General features: G+C 42.0%; 1 protein-coding gene across 1 annotated transcript in view; it reads left to right on the forward strand.

Annotated features, from left to right (window-relative positions):
* The first annotated feature begins 1,625 nt into the window (after positions 1 to 1,625).
* Positions 1,626 to 15,838, forward strand: part of LOC119886649 (sodium- and chloride-dependent GABA transporter 2-like) — a 38,913-nt gene continuing 24,700 nt past the window's right edge. The window contains exons 1-3 of the mRNA XM_038697530.1: positions 1,626 to 1,816; positions 11,068 to 11,258; positions 12,117 to 12,251. Of these exons, the coding sequence (XP_038553458.1) occupies positions 11,072 to 11,258; positions 12,117 to 12,251 (322 nt within the window). The 5' untranslated portion in view covers positions 1,626 to 1,816; positions 11,068 to 11,071. The remainder of the gene's footprint in view (positions 1,817 to 11,067; positions 11,259 to 12,116; positions 12,252 to 15,838) is intronic.

The raw sequence follows: 15,838 nt of genomic DNA on the forward strand, positions 1-15,838 counted from the left end.
CCATACTCTGTGATGATATTATATTGTATGAATATACAGCCTATTACAATATACATTTCAACGTTTAATGATAAATAAACATGTAAAAAGAATAAAACTGTTAACAAATGTTTTTAAAGTACGTGAGTAAATCCAAAATTGTAATCCTAACCCTGGGTCGTCAGTGCACATGTGTAAGCGTAGCGTGTATGTGTGCAGTGGCAGCAGAGGAACATGCTGAGGAGACCAAGCTCTAGCTTCACTGGTGTTGTGCCGAGTTGTCCGCACCTCGCCGGACTTTCAGATAATGTATTACCGTTGATGAACCCCACAAAGATTGTTATATAGTTTTTAAATAGCCGGCTACTTGAAATAGACCCGCGAGGAACAGCGACGTGCATGCAGTTGTCGGCAGCACGGCATGCACGTAAAACTCTGCGCAAGACCGGTGAATGGCAGACGAGCAAGAGAGAGACAGAGAGAGAGAAAATGGTCAACAATAAGCCTCATACAAGACTGGTGAATGGCAGGCGAGAGAGAGAGAGAGAAAAGGGTCTTCAAAAAGCCTCAGTTTAGCTGGAAATTTACAGTGTAAGTTGAATGAATAGAGACTGCAGCTCTGCAGCTTCTCAAGATTAAAGCGGAGCTATCGTGTGTAACACCCCCCTCCCCCCGGCTCGCAATCACCGTGCACAAAAACACACATGATTCGACTATCAGTCGACTATAGGCAGGACTTTTGGGCCAGTCCGCATGTGTAGGTGTAGCTTGTGTGTAGTGGGAGGGGAGCAGAGGAACACTTGCTGAAGAGACGAAGCCCCAACTTCACTGGTGTTGTGCCGAGTTGTCAGCACCTCGCGGGACTTTCGGATAATTTATCACTGTTGATGAACCACACAAAGAATATTATATCGTTTTTAAATAGCCGGCTACGACAATGGCATGCACGCAAAACTCACACAAGACCAGTGAATGACAGGCGAGAGAGTGAGAGAGAAAAGGGTCTTCAAAAAGCCTCAGTTGAGCTGGAAATTTACAGTGTAAGTTGAATGAATAGAGACTTCAGCTTTGCAGCTTGTCAAGATTAAACCCTACCGCATGTAACCCCCCCCCTGCTCGCAGTCGCCGCGCACAAAAACACACATGATTCGACTATCAGTCAACAATAGGCAGGACTTGACGATTCTGATTCAACTATGTAAATCCTTAGTCGGGGACAGGCCTAAAGGGAATGTCACAGTTTTTGCAGAACTGGACAAATAAAATAAAAAAATGACCTGATGATCGCTCTTGATGAAAAGTTAAGGGGTCGAGTTATTAGGATTCACCATTTGGGAATCATGGCTATCTATTAATTTCAGTGTTGAGACATTTCACTAAAAAAACATTCTACATCCATCCTGTTGGTGGCGCTAGATGTAATGAATAGTTTCATTCTCTGTGGATCATGATAGTTGTTCAGATCTGGACAACATACTGACAACCTATTGTCACCCACATGCTGCTGGCTTGCTACAGTACAAAACCCCTCCTCTTTACTGTGAGACCATGTGGCCTCGTTCAACAGTCTCCGCCTTAAGTTGCCCATTCAGAAATGCATAACATCCCCCCCCCCCCCCTCTCACTCTGTCCCTCTTGCTCTTTCTCTCTCCCTCATTGTCACACAAACACAGCTCTCTCAAACTTTCACTCATGGGCTCACTCATGGTCGGAGCTGAGAAGAACACTGGTCCAGGGGAGGCTTGGGGATCTAGACTTTTTTCCCCAAAAGGCACCGAATGAATCCCACCTTGGGCTACAGAAACACAGACTATTGACGTGAAACAACCTTTCTCAGGTACTCTTTATCAATTCCTTTCACATATGGTCACAAGCAGGTTTTTTATGTCTTTATGTTTGTCCTTTGTAGAAATTGTGAATGTATACTACTGTGGTTTAATTACTTGAACAGGAAACAAACTGTATTCTTGCAGTTCAGTGACAGCTGGGCTTTTGTGGTTGCACTTATGCTTGGCGCTTGTAGCTGTGTTATGTAGGCCAAAGGTTACCAGCTACGCTGCAGTGAGATCAGCTATTTCCCTTGTTTAATGTAACCTCAGGTTATGATCAGTGCTGCTAAGAGCTCTTATTGTTGTAAACAAATACATTTCTCTTTTACAAATGCATAATAACGAAATCTTAACTCTAAATTTAGTTAGTTAGTTAGTTACTTTGACAATTTTTGACAGATTTATTTTTTTTTGCTGTGACTGTTTTCAAATAATACATGCTGCATGCATAAATTCTTAAAAGAGTTTTCATTATTTATTTGCATCTGAAATCCTAAAAGCAAATCAGCTATTGATTTTATTACAGCAGAACAACAGAATGTAGATAATGAATATTATCTTAAGCTGTTTTAAAAGCATGGTCAAATCAAAATTTAAAATAATTTACCACTTAACCCACGCCTTCTTGGTGGTTGAATGGGATAAAAAAAGAAAAAAGCAGTGGCTGACAACTATTTCTTATTCTGCCAAGTTTTGGTCACATGTAAAGAAGAGCAAAAGTATTATCTGAGTTATTGACAAAAAGCAGCAGCATAACTTCATCAGTCTTGTTGAGTCATGCCTCCTTACATCTATCCACTTGTTAGTATTGTTCATGCATATTCAACTGGTAAGTTTCCACCATGCTCCTGAGGGTTGGTGCAGTAGAGGAATCTCACTGACATTGCTGATTTCGTGGTAACTGCCAACAAAATGCCAAATGCAACGTTTTGTCTCAAGTTCTGTGATTTTTTTGCTCATATTTGGGTTAAGGACTGGACATTAAAGCATTATCACCTTGTTATAATCAATGATAAAGTTGCTAGAGCTAAAGTAACGTTAATGGTTTGTCAAATAACCAGATTTGCTGCCTCATGATAAGCCATAAGATTTAGAGCAGTGGTAACATCTTTTCCCTGGTTTGACCCTCACACCAAGGGGTGGAATTTCTCTAGTGAACAGAAACAGGAGGGATCTAATGTGTGGGGACACCAATATTGATAGGCACAGTCAGTTTGAAATCCAAGAAAGACATTGTATTCCCACAACTTCTATTAGCGCTGGTCTTTTGTCTCACCTTACTATGGCAGTGGACTGGTAGAACGAACATTTTCAGAGAGACGCAGAAGCACCACACAATGAAGGTAGAGGTATGGTCGAAACAAACAAATTTTTGTCATACAAACACTCCTAAAGGTAACAGTGTTTAGGCTGTTTCAAAAAGCCACATTCGAGCAAGGAAGACTCCCCGCATAGAGAGGAGCGATACGCGACTATTGTTAAATATGGGGCAAACCTTCAAAAAATGCTTCTTTTTGAATATCATTAAATGTGTTGTACTTCCTTGCACATTCAAAAAGTGACAGAAGTAATTGTGTGAAGATGGAAAAGTGAACATGAAGACATTAAAATGGAAAAGTTTTAAAACTAGTGTTTTAGTGCGGACAGACAAAAACAGACACTCACATTTGGCTTCCTGATTGGGTCTTATCAGTCATGTAATGCAAAAACACAACGTTACTGACAGTGTTTTAGTTTTGGTATTTTTATTAAAATATCTTGTACCCTGCAAATAACACTTAGTCGATAGCCTCTACTGTGCATGTCGCCGAATTTACTTTGCAACGACTCCCAGTCTATTTTCCGCTGCCACAGTCACTTTGGACTCTCGTGTTCCTTTCAGTAACAATTCCAGTTCTTTGTTGGTCCATGCAAAAAAATATCCACTGTACTTTGTCTGCATTACTTTTGTCTTTCGCCAAATCTTTCCATACGTGGCCATTCACGTACACATGCCCAGTGTACGTGAATGGCCACTAGATGTACCTTTTTTAGTCATTTTAATATAGACAAAGATCAATTCTGATACGCAGCTAAAACGCTAGTGTGGACAGAGAATGTATTTGTTCTAAAAACTACGTTAGTGTGGATGTGGCCTCATACAGACGCAAGTTAGTGTCTGTGTGAAACACACAGGGCTTCCAGAAAGCCTTTAGGAAGTCAGGTGACATAGTATAAAGAGCAGCAAAGAGGGTGAAAGTCTACCTGTGAAGGTGTTGGGATGGATGGAACATAGGACTTTCACCCAAGACACCAGGGTTCATGTCCCATGTGAAACCAAAAGTCAACATTGACTTATTTAAGTTTTATCCGTCACCTATCCGGTGGCGTCATTGCTTCGCCTGGAAAGTTGACGGGATCGTGCAGCAGCAACAGGGGGTGGTGCCAAAAAGCTGCAGTAAAGTCGTACAGTTTCCAGCAGCCTTCAAAAAATATACACCATTCACAAAAATATTTACATCCTGTTAGATCCAACTGTAGGCTATCTGTAGTTTGCAGACAATGTTCTGATAGCTATGGCTGAAGAAATTGCGTATGCCTTATTGATTGTTAATGAAGTTGAAGCAGAACTTTTCCATGAAGATGGACAATAGACAATAACAATGAATCTACTTTTCACAGTAGGTCTAAGTTTGTCTGTCATAACTTTTTATTTGACACTGTTATAACTGAGAAGAGAAAGTGAAAGTGAAAGATTGGGCAGATTGAAGTCCCTGGAAGTCATTTATTAAGTTAGTATAGCTCACATAGAAAATGTATGTAAAGTTACCATCATTTAAATATCAATTGACCCTAAATTTAAGAAATTGGAATCAGCAGTCCATACTCCATACATAGGCTTTACACAGGAAGGGATTATGACTTATTATGACTACAAGACACAACTTAGTTCCAAACAATTGTGTTATTCTTTTAATAGGTTTTCTGTCGCTTCCTATGAAAGACATATGGAAGTCTTGGACAAAATATATTCTACTTCTCCTGCAACAAATGCCATACATTCTATTGGTTGGGGAATTTTGACTGGGTTATTTCTAAAATCTGAGATTAGACATCTCTGGAGTGCACAGAGAAAACCTAAGTGGCAGAAAAAGAGCTGAAGCTAGAGTGCAGGAAATCTGTGCAAGGATCAGTATATTCAATTCAATTTTATTTATATAGCGCCAAATCACAAAAACAGTTATCTCACAGGCTTTTGATAAAAGAGCAGGTCTAGACCATATTCTATGATGCTATTTACAGAAGCCCAACAGTTCCCACCAAGAGCAAGCACTAGGCGACTAGGTAAGAGAGAGAGAGAGGGAGAGGGCAAGAGAGGAAAAGAGAGAAAAAGAGAGGGATGGAAGGAGAGAGAGTGGAGGGAGGCAGCCTACACAATATACACACACAGAGGTACAGACAGTAAAGGTGATGTTGCTATAGACTAAATGAAAAATGGTATAGATATTTATAGTAGTGTTAATGATAACAATCGTAATGTTAATGATTATAATAACAATAATAATAATAGGACTAGTAACAATAGTTGTTGTAGCAGAAGGTGTCGAGCAGGAACACGGGGGCAGCAGGTGACCCGCAGCCACAGATCCAGACTCCACAGCTCCAGAGCCAGAAAACCTGCAGGAAGTGATAGGAGGAGAGAGGAGAGGGACGAGAAAGCACAAGACTACCAGAAAGGGGAGAAGTTGTGTTAGTAACATGCAATAATGGGATGAGGTTGCATACAGAGGGAGAAAAAAGTAGAGGAGAGAGGAGCTCAGTGCATCATAGGAAATCAGTCTAGGCCTATAGCAGCATAACTAAGGGATGGTTCAGGACTAACCTGAGCCAGCCCTAACTATAAGCTTTATCAAAGAGGAAAGTCTTAAGCCTACTCTTAAATGTGGAGATGGTGTCTGCCTCCTGAACCCAAACTGGAACCTGGTTCCACAGGAGAGGAGCTTGATAGCTGAACGCTCTGGCTCCTAGTCTACTTTTGGAGACTCTAGGAACAACAAGAAACCCTGCATTCTGGGAGCGCAGTGCTCTGGTGGGGTAGTAAGGTACTATGAGCTCTTTAAGATAAGATGGTGCCTGACCATTAAGAGCTTTGTAGGTGAGAAGAATGATTTTAAATTCTATTCTGGATTTTACTGGAAGCCAATGCAGAGAAGCTAAAACAGTAGAAACATGATCTCTTTTCCTGGTTCTTGTCAGAACACGTGCTGCAGCATTCTGGATCAGCTGAAGAGTCTTAATGGACTTTTTCGAGCAGCCTGATAATAAGGAATTGCAGTAATCCAGCCTAGAAGTAACAAATGCATGGACTAGTTTTTCTGCATCATTTTTAGATTTTCGTAATATTACGTAGGTGAAAAAAGGCGGTCCTTGAAATTTGCTTAATGTGAGACTTAAACGACATGTCCTGATCAAAGATAACGCCAAGATTCCTCACAGTGGTGCTGGAGGCCAGGGCAATGCCATCAAGGGAAACTATATCTTTAGATAATGCGTCACGGAGGTGCTTAGGCCCCAGAACAATAACTTCAGTTTTATCTGAGTTTAACATTAGAAAATTACAGGTCATCCAGGTTTTAACATCCTGAAGGCCCATTTGAAGTTTAGCTAACTGATGAGTTTCATCTGGCTTGATCGATAGATATAACTGAGTATCATCTGCATAACAATGAAAGTTTATGGAATAATTCCTGATAATATTGCCTAAAGGAAGCATATATAAAGTGAAGAGGATTGGTCCGAGGACAGATCCTTGTGGAACTCCATGACTAACTTTGGCGTGCATGGAGGACTCATCGTTAACATGTACAAACTGAAATCGATCTGATAAATAGGACTTAAACCAGCTTAGAGCGGTTCCTTTAATGCCAATGAAATGTTCCAGTTTCTGCAATAGGATCTGATGGTCAATGGTATCAAATGCAGCACTAAGATCTAATAAAACCAGTACAGAGACAAGTCCTTTGTCTGATGCAATAAGGAGGTCATTTGTAATTTTCACCAGTGCTGTCTCTGTGCTATGATGAGCTCTAAATCCTGACTGAAAATCTTCAAATAAACTATTGCTCTGTAGAAAGTCACACAGCTGTTTAGCAACTGCTTTCTCCAGAACCTTAGAGAGAAATGGAAGGTTAGATATAGGTCTATAGTTGGCTAAAACATCCAGATCAAGTTTGGGCTTTTTCAGAAGCGGTTTAATTACAGTTATCTGTGTGCAAGTATTAAATCAACAAGCAAGCAGGAGGTATTTGAGTGCAAGAGCAGAAACAAAAACAAAATCTGAACGTGACTCATGCTCTCAAATTGAGACCACGCTCTTGAATAATGATAGGGAAAAGCCCTATAATATCTTTACACAGTTTAAATGCTTTTTTCTTTAGAGTAAAGTGAAATTATGAATTTATTTCAAACTTAATATTACCTTTATTTTGCAAATCCCAGTTCCATGTCAATTGACAATCCCATCAGGTGAGCCTCCTATGTATGACCACTTTCCATACAGGAGAGACCCTCCTCCTCTAAACCCTTCAGCTTCTCATACTCTCTTCTGGTTTGTGCCTCATGTTTGCATCCGTAGCTGTAAACAGTACACAGAAACAATGAGCAAATGTAAATGGTAATCAATATTTTGTGCTGGATTTAGAAATTTTGGAGTGGGTATTGTAGGCAACATTATTACAGTTCAATGTTTTAGGTACTGACAATTATCATAACCCCTAACCCCTATACTAATACACTATACTATACTTACCACCTATACCCTACCCCTGCCTAACCATTGCCTTATAAGCCTAAACCTGATGTTGACCCTTGCGCTACCCTCACCTTTGTCTTCTCCTAATTCAAACCCTAAATACCTTGTACAACTGTGGTGAACTTGTTAACATATGATAACATATGGCCTTAACCAAGCTCTCAGATGATCTTAGAGGGTTAGTCTAAATAATATGTTTAAGCTTGGGGCTAGTTATTCATACAGCGCTTTGTCAAGCTTTGACCTGAAAAGGGGTTGGCTTTTCTAGCTGGAAATCCTGGGGTAGCTCTCCTTGCTCTTTGGGGGTAGCTGAAGAGTTTCTGGTGTTTTATATTCAAAAACAGTTTTAGGCAGCACACAAGATTTGGAGACACATTCCTTGTGTGTAGCCATCAGCTTAGCAATCTTTGGACAGTTTCTGCTTTTACACCTAAAATACATTTCTGACCCTCTCGTCACTCCAGGACCTTGAACTGGTTTCACAACCTAAGGTTGTTCAGTTAACTTGATTTTGCAGAGGAGAAGTCTATAAGAGCTACAGAAGTGCTAGAAATCTGAAAAATGTAAAAAGCATAGAGATTATAAAGTACTGCCTGAAACTACAATAACTGACCATTTCTAACATACTTCTGTGGTCCATAAGATGGAAATTTTAGATATGACTGCAACCACAAATTGTACTATTGTGTTTGATCTTGCTTTCACTAAGTTATCTGCATAAGTGTGTTTTAGAAATGGACAGTTACTGTCATTTCCCTAAGCAGACTAGGGTACAAAACAAAAGCAATAATGATATGTACATTCAAACAACATTTTATATGTAATCAATCATTCACTTGCATTTTTCTGTTGTGCAGGAGGATGTATCTCGCATCTTAATATCAGTTTCAGTGGAAATAACTGCCCCTACATGGCAACAGGATTCTGACAATCTGTGAAAAGAATAGAATAGAAGAGAATTATTTATCACAAATGGAAAATTCTATTTTGGACAGTTCATCTGTGCCATCTACTGTAGGTAACTATGGAAAAGTTCCTCATACAGCCCCACTTCAGAAATCCTGAACTATCCCTGTAGTGTTATACCTACTGCCTCCATGACAGGCACGTCTTTCAATTTAAAAAAATCGCTCCTCTTCATAACATAAAAATTACAAACAATATACGGTGTGACTTTCTTTCTTTTGTATTATCATCTAAACTAGCACAGTACAAACTTTCCTCAATCTCATCCATTCTGCTTTTTACACTTCATTAAAATCATGTCTGCAGAGAAGTGAACGTGAGCACAGATTATGACTTGTTCATTCCATAGTCACTGAAGTAAATATATGACCAATTTTTCACCTGCCGAACATTTTTCAGACAGACAAACCAGGAGAAAATGAAGTCTAACAAAATCTAATAAAAGTCTACATCAGCAATAACGTTTGCTAAGTTTAGCGTTAAGTTTTGAATAAACAAGGGAATACTACTGGAATCAACAGCAATCAACATCACAAAACACTTTCTAGTACCAGTTTCTAGTTATGTTTACTTTTAATACTGTTGGGATGGGCAAATGTACTTGTACCAGACTCTCGTAGGTATGAACCATTAACCAAGCCTGTCTCTCACATTCTAGTAAGCTCAGTGCACTAATTGGCACAGCTTTGTTCATCAAAGCTGACCATGTGGCGACTTACTTTCTGTACAAAGTAATTACAAATTATGCATTAAAAAAATTCAGACCTTATATATTCTTAGCACTCCAAACATAACAATAAATATTTACTGCTTTTCTAATCTATTCCACCTTTGATAGGGTTGTTAATGAAATGGCCATCCCAGTTTTTCTCAATTGCTTAAACACTATAACCAGACTTTGAAACTAAAATTTCAAAGTCAATTTTTCAAAAAGCACACCCATTTCCCTAAACTCTACACACAAATCCCTTAATTTCTCACTGCCTTCACCACAAAAATGTTCACTCAAGTCACGACAGCTTAGTACACAACTACCCAGGTGAAAACACAAAGAATTATAACACACCTATCAGAACCTTCAATAGATACATAAAAGGCCTGAGTCAGTTCATTCAGTTTTGGAACAGTGGATCAGGAAATAGGGTAGAGGTAGAGGACACCAGAGAGGAGGAGGAGGAGAAAGAGCAGTAGGGAGAGTAGGAAGAGGTGGAGGAAGAGGAACAGTAGGAGGTGGAGGACAAGAATCTCTGGCCTGTCCCAGACCAAATACAAGATGCTGGGGCAGAATAATTTGTTGTTTGGTGTGCTGTACTGTACAGTACACTAAGGACTAAAAAATGTACAAATGTACATTTATTTCTTTTTTTGTGTTCATCGTGTCAAAAGGTTTCTTAAGGGGAGAACAACAAGCAACATTACTTACAACCAGTTTTGTAGTATTGTTTTGAATTTATTTTACCAGTGTGTAAGACTGTGTAGCAATGTGTATGTCTTTGAGGGCTTGTGTGTCATATCTGAGTGCAAAGTTTGGTTCTCCAGCAAGATTGAATGGTTTTGGGCAGAGAGCTTCATTTTGATCTGAAAATAAGCAGATGTTTGGGGAATTGGGTGAGAAGTTATGGAGGTAGTGTTTAGAGTTTCAAGGCATAGTATAAAGAATTGTGTTTAAGCAATCAAGAAAAACTGTAATACAGATGATCTCAAATTGTACAATGCATACACTAGAGCTAGACAAATAAATCGACCAGGCTGTTAATATCCGCTGATATTAGCTTATTGTAGATATATTGGATATGTTATGGCCAATAAGTAACAAGAAATTTCAGTATAGAAAGCCAAACTAAGTTTGAGCTAATTCAGAGAGCACGTATTGTCCTGTCAGTGTGTCTCTTGGTCACAATAAAATAAAAAATAAAATAAAAATCTAAGGGATCAATGTAAAGATTGTTTGTGCATGTTATGCGTATGTTAAATATTGAGTCAATCTAGCCAGTCAAGCTTGCTGTGCAGAAGCCTTGAACACTATCTAATTCTTCTTGTGTTGTGCATCGCAGGATTTGAAGCTTTTTAAAAGTAATGTAGTAGCACACATATTTTCCAGTCTATTTGCTTCACTCCCACATTAAATCCAACGCAGAAACACAAAAGCAACATTGATGGAAGAATTACTCTCATGCCAAGCAACACTGACCCTCTGCTGACCTAATGCAGTAAGACAGCTGGCATTGTGTGGATTTTGAAAGTGAATAAGTTGTGATTAAATCATGTAAATATTCCTGCTGTAGTTTGTGATTATGTTGATGCATCATATACTTGGTACTGAAAAGTGTAAATGCTAAGAATGTGCCCTTTACTCACCATTTGCTACTTCAAAATCCACAAAAAATTATTTGGTTTTGGAGACACAGGATTATTGTCTTTGCCTCTGAAATAATCTACTCTGATCTATTAAGTCTTTTATCTAAAAATAAGATAATTCTATTAACCCTTCTCTCGTTACAGTGTGATGGATAAACCTTATAATCCAGAGGTCAAGTTAAGGCTGGACATGGGCAAAAACCATCCTGCACCCGGCCCCTTGACCAGAGGACAATGGTCTAGCAAAATTGAGTTCCTCTTGGCTGTCGCAGGACAAATCATAGGCCTAGGAAATGTGTGGAGGTTCCCTTACCTGTGCTACAAAAATGGAGGTGGTGAGTTTTATTTTCAAATAAATCAGGAACACCACTGGGAAAAGTAACTACTTTCTTCAAAAGTGCACCAGAATGTATAAAAAACTCAAGTTGTGATAGCACTTTATGGCAACAAGAAATAAATATTGAGTTAAGATTGAAAGCCCCAACAGCAAGCTTTAAGTTTATGTATTAATCAGACTACCATGCAAATGTTACCTTCATTTGAGGAACCCAAGATTTGCCAAAAACTGTAAATCTTTTCTAAAGTCTACACCCAAACTAATCCTGCTTGTACTGTAATCTAGCAGTTGCTTGTTTCTCTGTCAACATTAATTTGTATGGAAGCATATTACATTCAACAAAGGAAAAAAACATTTTAGGCCTTATCTCATAAGCATGACTTCCATCTCTCATAATTAAAAGAAAAGATTTGTAATTATGACAAGGGTTATCTCAATTTTCTTTTCTGGAAGCATTTCACTTTCACCGATTCACAATGCACTGTTGTGCCACATTACATTGTTGGGTGTGGTTAAGTTAAACAAATCACACCTCGCCACTGTGCAACAGCTTCACACCTAACTGATGTTGATGTTCAGTTGCCAAGAGAGTTCCGAGCAATGCAATTTAGTAAACCACAAGCAAATACACCAAACCCAAGTGAATCAAGAAAACATGTTTACCATGTTAAGACATATTTTGCATTTAGACGAAGTTGCTGCAGTAGCTAAACACAAATTAAGAAAGTTTTACCAAGTTGACAACACAGTTGTCATAAAGAAACACTGCAAATACAGAAAACACTTGCACACAGACATGTCACACATGTTCAACCTAAAAACTTCTTATGTGATGTAATTTTCCATTTTCCACAAGGAGTGTTCTTCATCCCTTATGTACTCTTCCTCTTTACCTGCGGCATCCCCTTGTTTCTCCTGGAGACATCTCTCGGCCAGTACACTAAACAGGGAAGTATCACCTGCTGGAGGAAAATCTGTCCCCTTTTTGAAGGTAAAGATCTACATTTATTATCAGAGTATCCACATTAAATAAAAAAATACATGTATTTGAACAACAAGTTAAATAAAATACACTAGACCAGTTGGTTATATCTAAAATACAAGCATACCCAACAGGGAGAGTGCCTAATTTGATGCTACAGAGGTGCGTTCAAGAGCAAGGCCAGCTTGTAGGCCTGCATAGAAGCACACACCCCTACAGAAGTTTTGTTTATACGTATATGAGTAATGATTGTAGTCAGCAATAAAACAGTTCCAGGTCCTCAGTTCAAGTCTAACCTCAATGACTTTCAGCATGTGAGCATGTGTGTTATGGGATTGCGTGGTGTGTGGACAGAGAGGACCCAAATGCAGCACTCTGAGGGAAGGAGGTTTGAGGGGAAAAAGGGAGAGAGGGACTGGAGGGGAGGGAGAGGAGGACGTCGGGGAAGCACAGGCACGGGGAACCAAGGAGACAGGGGGCCAGGGAGCCGGGGGACACAGGGGCCGAGGAAGCGAGGAGAGGCAGGGGAACCGGGAGGACGCCGTGAGGGAAGTCCGAGGAGGAGTGGGCCAGTGGATGAGCCCAGCCAAACGGAGGACGAGAGTGAGTGTACCTGGGAGGGAAACAGACAGAGAGACAAGGTTAGGGAAGACAGCGACAAGGCACAGGGTAAGTGTGAAAAAACAAGAAACATGAAAGCCTGAACGTGGGGGTGGCACCGGGTATGGAGCAACGATCAAGCGAGGATGGTGTGGAGATGCAGGTGCAGGTAGTTGGCTGGGCTCAGGAGCAGAGGGAGAGAGAGAGTACACAGGGGAGAAAACACAGGGAGGCAGGCAGAGAACAGGAAACCAAGGAAAAAAGCAGAAAAACTGATAAAAAAGGAGAAAAAACCAGGACACTCACCGTCAGCCGGGCTGCCACCACAACAGGGCCCCCTCCTCAATGGATGCCTCCCGGAGGCCTTCCAATTGGACAAGGGGCTTGGCAGACGAACACAGAGAGGAGGAAGTCGCATTGGGGTCCAGCTGATGGGGGTCCAGGGTCCAAAACCAAACAGGGAATTCAGGGAGGGCTTCAGGACAGGGAAGGGTTAGGGGAACGGGCAGGGCTGAACTAAAAACACAGGGCTAGACAGGGTGCCTGAGGGTAGAGCTGGGGGACCAGAGAGTTCAGACGGGGTGCCTGAGGGAAGAGCTGGGGGAGCAGAGAGTACGGACGGGGTGCCTGAGGGAAGAGCTGGAGGAGCAGAGGGACCAAGGGGTTCGGGCGGACGTCCCGAGGGAGGAGCAGAGGGACCAAGGGGTTCGGGCGGACATCCCGGGGAGGAGCAGGGGAGCCATGGAGTTCAGGGGGGCTGACTGAGGACAGAGCTGTGCCGCCCGAGGGCGGACAGGGGGAGCCAGGAAGTTCGGGGGGGCTGACTGAGGACAGAGCTGTGCCACCCGAGGGCGGACAGGGGGAGCCAGGAAGTTCGGAGGGTCTGGCGGGCGGCCCGAGGGCGGACAAGGGAAGCCAGAAGGCGGACCAGGGGGAGCCAGGAAGTTCAGGGGGGGCAGGCTGAGGACGGAGCAGGGGGAGCCAGGTTGGTCCGGCGGGCGGCCCGAGGGCGGACCAGGGGAGCCAGGAGGGTCCGGCGGGCGGCCCGAGGGCTGGGCTAAGGGACGAGACGACCTCTCCAGAGACCGGGGAGCAAGGCGAGACAAGCCAGAGAGTTCGGGCGGGCGGCCCGAGGGACGGGCTAGGCGGCGAGACGACCTCTCCAGAGGCCGGGGAGCCGGGCAGGGAGCCGGGCGTGGCAACCGGGGAGCCGGGCGTGGAGCCGGGCGGCGTGGCGACCGGGGAGCCGGGCGTGGCAACCTCTCCAGAGGCCGGGGAGCCGGGGCTGTATGGCCTCTTTAATAGACAAATCGATGTCAGCTTCTGGCCATAACCATCGAGGGACAGCTAGCCAGCATACTGACGGTCCTACCTCTATCCCACTTAAGCCCATCTTCTCTAAATGAAGATTTACTATTTGTATATAAGTGTCCCTATTGATCCTATTCCCCCCCTTTTCAAACTCTCAGCACTGCTCTAGCAGGGAAAATGATGGAAGAGCTGTTCCAAATGCTTTTAATTTTGCTCAATAATTTAATGCTAATTTTGTCCGTCGCAGTCTCAGTGGAGCCTCACCTGCCTCAATTAGCAACGCTGGAATCGGCGTTGTCCGGAATGCCCCAGTGCATATCCTCAGAGCCCTGGCCTGAACAACATCCAGCTTAGCCAGTACAGACTAAGCTGCAGAGCCAAATGCCTAACACCCATAATCAAAGATTGCCCGTATCATGGCCTTATAAATTATCATTAACGAGTTCCTATCTGCCCCCCAAGAACACCCAGATAAGCACCTCATGATATTTATAACCTTCTCACACTTACTTATCATTTTCCCTATGTGCACTCTGTATGTCAGTTTTTCATCCAACCAAACTCCTAAAAACTTAAAAACCTTACCTCTTTCTAGAGGTTGCCCATACATTGATAGCCCTGGGTACCCGCTTTCTTTTTCCTTCCAAAAATCACATATTTTGTCTTTGACATAGACAACCCAAATCCCCACTTATCAGCCCAACCCTGCACCTTATCCAAGGCACTCTGCATCTGCCTCATCTAATACCCTATGTTACGGCCTCTCTTCCACATTGCACCGTCATCTGCAAAAAGAGATCTACCAAATCCATCATCCACTTTATTAAACATATCATTCACCATTATGTTAAACAAAATGGGGCTAATAACATTACCCTGTGGGGTCCCATTGTCAACACTAACCGTGCCCGAAAGACTCCCCTCGACTTTTACCTTTATGGTCCAGGATCTCAAAAAGTCTTTGATCCAGTTTAACATCCTCCCTCGAATCCCTGCTTCATATAACTTGATTACTAGCCCATCTTTCCACAGCATGTCTTATGCTTTCTCTATATTCAAGAACACACCAATCACCACTTCTTTGTTTAATAATAAAACTGAATCCATCGTTGCCCTACCTAGCCTAAACCCGTTTTGAAAGGCCGAAAAGTACTTTCTCTGCTCTAGCCTATGCACCAGTCTATCTATAACCATTCTTTCCATTATTTTGCATATAACTGCTGTAAGGGCTATTGGTCTATAAGATCCCGGACTCTCAGCTTCCTTCCCAGGTTTTAAAATGGGGATAACCACTGTATGCTTCCACTCAGCCGGGATTAGCCTTTCCTCCCATACTGTATTAATCAGCGCCTAAATTTCCTCTAATGCCATGTCCTCCATATGCTTAAATACCTCGTACCCCAGACCATCTCTCCCAGGTGTGGTGTTATGCCCTAGTCTTATTGCCCGCTTTAGTTCCTGCATAGTAAAAAAATACGTTAACGCCATCACTGTTATCCAAATTCATCTCAAGTTTGTGACCTTCATTCTTAATATTTTTTGCTCTCCTCAGCAACCCCTCGTTGCTCACATTGCTACTGCTGTGTACTCCCTGAAAAGTCTCAACTAGAAGGTCAGCCTTCTCCCTATTACTCACTGCTTCTTTATCTCCACTCATCAAAACCGGAATATTCGGCCTCCTGTTA

Source organism: Micropterus salmoides, unplaced genomic scaffold, assembly GCF_014851395.1.
Source record: "Micropterus salmoides isolate LMB-PRFRI ecotype aquatic unplaced genomic scaffold, ASM1485139v1 Ms_hic_scaffold_4, whole genome shotgun sequence".
Classification (NCBI taxonomy): domain Eukaryota; kingdom Metazoa; phylum Chordata; class Actinopteri; order Centrarchiformes; family Centrarchidae; genus Micropterus; species Micropterus salmoides.